This window comes from Sinocyclocheilus anshuiensis, unplaced genomic scaffold (genome assembly GCF_001515605.1).
Source record: "Sinocyclocheilus anshuiensis isolate Anshui unplaced genomic scaffold, SAMN03320099.WGS_v1.1 scaffold2827, whole genome shotgun sequence".
Lineage (NCBI taxonomy): Eukaryota > Metazoa > Chordata > Actinopteri > Cypriniformes > Cyprinidae > Sinocyclocheilus > Sinocyclocheilus anshuiensis.
The window spans coordinates 128196-134761 of NW_015552534.1; the positions used below are offsets into that span (position 1 = coordinate 128196).

The 6566-nt window shown below is 40.1% G+C and overlaps 2 protein-coding genes across 2 annotated transcripts in view; both read left to right on the forward strand.

Annotated features, from left to right (window-relative positions):
* The first annotated feature begins 1165 nt into the window (after positions 1 to 1165).
* Positions 1166 to 3490, forward strand: LOC107663743 (apolipoprotein A-I-1-like). The gene is made up of 4 exons (XM_016454056.1): positions 1166 to 1220; positions 1808 to 1853; positions 2325 to 2469; positions 2706 to 3490. Exons 2-4 carry the CDS (start codon positions 1811 to 1813, stop codon positions 3289 to 3291), a joined length of 774 nt encoding a protein of 257 aa, XP_016309542.1. The 5' UTR covers positions 1166 to 1220; positions 1808 to 1810; the 3' UTR covers positions 3292 to 3490.
* A 961-nt stretch (positions 3491 to 4451) lies between these two features.
* Positions 4452 to 6566, forward strand: part of LOC107663737 (T-box transcription factor TBX1-A-like) — a 4322-nt gene continuing 2207 nt past the window's right edge. Inside the window, exons 1-4 of the mRNA XM_016454037.1 lie at positions 4452 to 4717; positions 4962 to 5115; positions 5451 to 5552; positions 6400 to 6566. The exon at positions 6400 to 6566 is cut by the window's right edge and continues 3 nt beyond it. Of these exons, the coding sequence (XP_016309523.1) occupies positions 4660 to 4717; positions 4962 to 5115; positions 5451 to 5552; positions 6400 to 6566 (481 nt within the window). The 5' untranslated portion in view covers positions 4452 to 4659. The remainder of the gene's footprint in view (positions 4718 to 4961; positions 5116 to 5450; positions 5553 to 6399) is intronic.

A 6566-nucleotide genomic window follows, 5' to 3' on the forward strand; every position in this document is an offset into this window, starting at 1 on the left:
ATGTTACACACTGGAGCTCTGAAGATGCATTGCTTTACATTAGTAAATCCAGCACAAATGCACTTTAACCCTAAGATGCAATGTTTTAAAACAATTTTTAAATATTTTTTCTGTTTTACATAATTGTGATTCTTAGGAACCTGTTTTATTCATTGCACAACTTCATTGATAAATGTTCAAGTAATCATCTTTTCCCACCTCAGACTAAACGTACCAAAGCTGTAACAACATATGCCCCTAACATTTAGTTTACAGTAACAAAAATCTTTTGAATGAATGAGTACCTATTCCAAACTATAAATATAATCTGATTAAGAATACATTACTTGTGGTAGTGTCATACTAAAAAAAACAAAAAAAACATGTTTGCACCAATCCTGCTACATTCAGCATGTTCTGTGGTTGAATGTTATGGGGTCAAAGGTCAGGGCAAAAACAGATAATTAGGCTATGCTAAATGTCATTATTTACATTCTTGTATCCTGTTCCAAGAACAATACGATTAAATCATGTAACAAAGTTCAGTATCCTGTCAATTACACAGCAAATCATGAGGACGTGTGTAGCACACAGATGCTGCTGTTTCCAGAGTGACTCCACACATGCTCAGAATGATCAAAGTCTCACAGATCTATCTGTCAAATGTGCTATAACAGCAGTTCTTGATAATGATGGAATGTTTTTCCACAAGCTCACTATCGAAGCCAAACATTTTTAGAAGAAAAAAAAAACAATTATATATATATATATGTGTGTGTGTGAGTGTGTATAAAAGAACAAATGATAAGACTACACTGTTTTGTCAGGTCACCTAAAAATGTGCCTCATGTGACAAAATCTAAATGAACTGGATTTATCCCAGTCAAAAACATTATATTAATATGACTGAATTAACCAATGTCGACAAAAGTCATATCTAAGGGTGAGATTGGATGGAAATAACAATTGTACAAGGTTCAGTTGTGTGACTGAGAGAAAGACATATGATATGTTAAATGAGGATGTGACTGACCTGAACCCATGTGTTTGTGAGGTTTGGTGATCAGTTTTATATGTGAACTAGCATGCGTGCGTGTGCTGACTCCCTCGATCTACCTTTGAGCTCTGCGGTGAGGGGTTGAGGTTCAGCTCCAGACACGGGCCCCCTCGCGCTCGGCCCTATAAAAGAGCCGTCTCTGGCCCTGTTCTTCAGTCTCTTCCCAGACCAGCTACAGTAACAGGTAAGCAGCCCAGCCTCGGACGGTATAGCGTCGCTCGGGATAGAGTTTCATCTGGAAACAACTGGAGAGTTATGGACCGCTAGCAGAAAAAAAGAATTTTTATCAAATTATACATGTAACAGCGATCTGTGTTCAATGTTTTGGTAGTTCATCTTTATTGTTAAAAGTACCAAAAGTAATCATTTTGTTTAGTAGACTAATGATGAGCCCTTGCTGATGAAATACGATCAGTCATTGTAGACATGTAAGCCCTCGATGGCTCCGGCCAGCTTTCTGCTCCTCAGCTGTCTGACAGAGCATCAGCTTAGACCGAAGTTCTCCAGGTCCACACCAGTGTGACCAAGCTAATCCAGGGATTTGAGATTATGCAGTGGCTGAGAGCTAATCTGCTTCAGAAGCCTTTGTAACTCTGTCTAATCTGGGATGAGTTAGAGTCTAGTCTAATAGGCTGACGCGCTGTAGGGTAAACTATCCCGAGTAATAGCTGCAGCCCCAGTGTCCACTTTCCCTTTGAGTAGAAATCTAAAACCTATGTATTTATTGTGATTAACAACGTCTGATGTGTTTGATTGTTCTTTTTGACCCAGATCATGATGAGGTTCGTAGTCCTCGCCCTCGCTGTTTTGCTGGCAGGTACATAAAGCCCTTTACTCCTCTCCACACCGTCAAAAACTCCATTTCTTAATCAGCATTTTTGTGTTGTTTTCCAGTTTAAAATGTAAACCCAGATAAATGTTGTTAAGATACTAAGTCTTGTTTTCAAAGAATACATGTACACATCTTGTTTCTAAACCTTCTAGTATTTATTCTGGTTTTAAGAGGTTCTTGCTAGTTTATGCCAGGGGGGTAAGAAATAAACTTAAAGAAATATTTTCTAATATCTCACAATTTAGCTTTTAATTTAAAATGATCAAAAGATGATTAGATATTTTACTGAGAAACCAGAGTAAAATAGTGATTAAGAAATGAAAATGATTTTTTTTTGCTACTGTATTCAGTTAGCTGTACTCAGATTAAACTGTAACTCTATAACTCTAACTGAACACATCAAGCTCGGCCCTTGCTCCAGACTCAAGCGTCTGAATCTGTGTGTGCTTTGCTCAGGCTGCCAGGCCCGATTCCTGCAGGACGAGCCGCCGTCGCAGCTGGAGCATGTTAAGTCTGCGCTCCAGGTTTACGCTGATCAGCTGAAGCAGTCGGCACACAAGGCCCTCACTCACCTCAACGACACCGAGTTCAAAGACTACAAGTAAGAAAGCGCAAAGACAGCACATACCAGTCTGGATAGAGTGGCTGTATCAGGGATCAGCAGGGGCCGCTCAAAAGCAGTTTTAGTTCTGTTATCGGAGTAGAAATGGCTTTACTTTAAAGAGTCGATTTTGATTTCATGCTTTGAGTAAGTTTAAGTAACTCTCCACATTACATCTTAAGAAGGTGCACAATGTCAACTATTCCAGTGACAGCTAACCTAAATCCTCTGTTTAGGGAATTCCTGGGCCAGTCCGTGGACAACCTCCACGGCTACTTTCAGGACGGCTTCCAAACCATCAGCCCATTCGGCACCCAGATGCTGGACGCCACTAAAGACAAGCGCGAGAAGCTGATCAAAGATGTGGAGGAGCTCCGCGAGAAGATCGAGCCCATGCACAAGGAGCTGAGGCAGGTGCTGGAGAAGCACTTCCAGGAGTACAGTGACGAGCTGAAGCCTTTCTTCGAGGAGTACTTGGCCAAGCAGCGCCAGCACATTGAGGAGATGAAGACCAAGCTGGAGCCTGTGGTCAAGAGCTTGAAGGAGAAGATCGGAACCAACTGGGAGGAGACCAAGTCCAAGCTGGTGCCCATCGTGGAGGCTGTGCGCGAGAAGGTGGCGGAGCATCTGCAGGACCTGAAGAACCTGCTGGAGCCCTACATGCAGGATTACAGGGAGCAGATGGAGAAGAGAGCACAGGACTTCCGCCAGAGCGTGAGTTCTGGAGAACTGAGGAAAAAGATGAATGAGTTGGGCACACAGGTGAAGCCTCACTTCGAGGCTATTTTTGAAGCCGTCCAAAAGGCCTTTAACAAGGAGTAAACCGACCCTTTTTTACACCATCTCACCCTCCCTTCATCCTTGGCACCTGCACCGAGTACCAACACCTGAAACATCATCATCCAGAAGGCTTTTCTCAGAGCTTAACTGCCCTTCTCTGAAGCACACACACTAACACACGCTCACAATACACACACATGCACTTTTGACAAATTCCCACAACTACAAACACAGCTACAAATAAAAGAACACTGAAACCTGTTCATTCAAAAATGCTTAGCAAAAATCCTTTGTTAAGCTGCTTTTTGTTAAAAACTGATTATCAATGTTCAATGAAATAAAATAATACAAATAAAAACTTTCATACTATTTTTTCAATGTCTAAATGTGTCTTTTTTTTAAGGGATGTTTTGTGAAATTATATGGAAACACACAAATTCATAAATACCAAGTCCTAAAAATATATATTATTTTGCACAATAAAAGAATAAATGTATAAATTAGGAAATTATAATTTTGTAGTCATGGGCAATTAAAAATACTTATCCATTTAATTCAAATGCACAACAATGGCCTTAAACTGAACAGAGTTTTAGATCTGATTAATGAGTTGATTACAAAAATGTGTCAGCAGTAATCAATAAATCCTGCTCTAGTGATCTGTTACTTATTAGTAACAGGGCAAGATGGATGTGGTGGCCATATTAATGCCCCCAAGACAGACCATGTCAACACCAGACCATAATATTTCGCTGAACATATTAATGAGAAACACAGTCGTGTGCTATTCAGGCTACGACATATTGACAAGTTAAACATGATAATCCATTTTCAGAACCATTCTCCTGTGCCTTGATTTGCATTAAAATCCAAGAATATTATCAGAAATGTTTTTTGGTAAACACACGATCATGAGGAAGAACTGTGATATTAAAGAGCCCTCATTTTTAGATTTTTCCTTCCTATGGGACAACACAAGAATGTCATAAGAAGAGCATATGATTCAGCATTGTGGAAATGCTTCATAAATGTGCACGTGCAATTATTAACAGATCCGTCTTCAGTGCTGTCAGGACCTCGGTGTTCAGTCTCTGTGAGAGAGCAATCCTGGATCAAAGGTCATTATAAGCGTTTTCCATCAGAACAATGGTGGTAAAAGTCCAATTAGCTGTTTGTTGAGTGCTGGAGATCAATCGCTGCCACAGACCGTCTGATTCTTCTGTCCGCAGTCAATAAAGCTGGCTGATGTATATGTAATTAACAAATACTTGAGTGTAATACAGAGTAAGTTTGTGGGCATCGTGGGTCATGGGCTGTGAGAGAGTGATATGGATGAGATGCAGAAATCCTGCATATTGGATCTCTCGGGTTATATAAAGGCCGGACTGATCCGTGGTGAGCCACAGACGCATGAAGTGTCAGGAAGACATTGGACCAGGATTCCTGAGTACAGTGGCAATGATGAACGGTAATATATTCAGATTTTGCTTTATTTGTACCTTCAAACAATCATCAATCAATTAGTAATTTTTACATTTAGTCATTATTTTTTAAATGAAGTTTTACATCACAATATGAAAGTCAGCTGCCGTTTTCATGTTATGCATAAACCTTTGCATAATTGTGTTAGAACAAACAATTCAAAGTGTCTTGGTCTAGATAAATATACATCTGCCCTGATATTTCTTTTGCTGTGCCTCACGTATCTGCAGTCTCCGAGTCGTCTCGGGCTGGTTCTCCAGACACCGGCTGGACCTGCAGCAAAGCTCCTGAAGTGGCCAGCGTCAGAGTTCAGCTGGAGATGCAGAGCCTGTGGCAGCAGTTTGACCAGCTGGGCACTGAGATGATTGTGACAAAAGCTGGAAGGTTTCACCAGATATCACACCTTTGCTAATACAGTCTCTTCGTAGCATTATGTTAGCAATTCCATGTGTACAGTGTCTGAAGAACGAGTGAGTGCTGACGCTGTTGTGGGGTTTTTTGTGGTTCTTGGCAGCTGTTTGGACACTGTTTGCAAAACCAAGCCAAAGAGCCTCACAAACGGTGCAGGAGTCACACACTAAACTTAGTGGTTAGGTTTAGAGAACTGAGCAATGGTAATAGTGATTATACCACTACTAAACTATTAGTATTATTATTTTTTGCATTATGATAAGCCTGTGACCTGCATATATTGACTGCTGTTGTTTGTTTTCATACAGAAGGATGTTTCCTACATTTCAAGTACACATTTCAGGCATGGACCCTGCTGCAGAATATGTTCTCCTGTTGGACTTTATTCCTGTCGATGACAAACGATACAGGTATCAGATCAGAAAAAGGGGTTCTGAACATTTTTAATGGTTTTAATTTAGGTGAAGAGCCAACAAAAGATGCTTTGTTTAAATGGTTTGGTCACACTTTATTTTAAGGACCAATTCTCACTATTAACTAAGAGTTTTCCCTCAATAAACTCCTAATTTTTGCTAACATGAATAGTTAGTAAGGTAGTTGTTAAGTTTAGGTATGGTGTCTGTGGATTAAGGATGTAGAATATGGTCATTCAGAATGAGACATTATTATAGTGCTTTAAAAGTACTAATAAACAGCCAATGTGCTAGTAATATGCTTGATAATAAGCAACTCATTAATAGTGAGAATTGGTCCCTAAACTAAAGTGTTACCAATATTTTTTTTGCCTAGACACTAAAAACAATCTATTCTGATGCCACAACAGGACACTAAAAACAATTCAAACTCAGATCTTACAGCACAATCAAGAAACGTATTTCTTCATGCTTTAAGACCCCCTAATATCACAGTTGTGGATTTTAACAACATTATTTGCTATCATTGACAAACACGATTACATTATGCTAAACTAGTGTTGATGTAGTTTCACAGTTAACTACTCTTGTCTGCCTTTACTGTATCCTGAATTAAATGTCTTGTATTGCCCAATCAATGTAGTGATGTACGTTTAACGTGATGATGTACACTCTATAAAAGCAACAGAATTGAGTTTTTAATATAATTATAGAATATAATTAGAATATTTGTAATTTTAGTGCACAGACCTCCTGCATTCCATGAACCACAGCTGAAGGACCTGCTCCTTTCTTGATTTGAGAGCAGGCATGTTTTGGACGTTCTTGATGTTCCTGTGTGCAGGTACGCTTTCCACAGCTCCTCCTGGCTGGTAGCTGGACGCGGAGATATAGCCGTCCCGGGACGAGTGCACTTCCATCCGGACTCTCCCGCTCGAGGAGCGCAGTGGATCAAACAGACCGTCTCATTCGACCGCCTCAAACTCACCAACAACTTGCTGGACGATAACG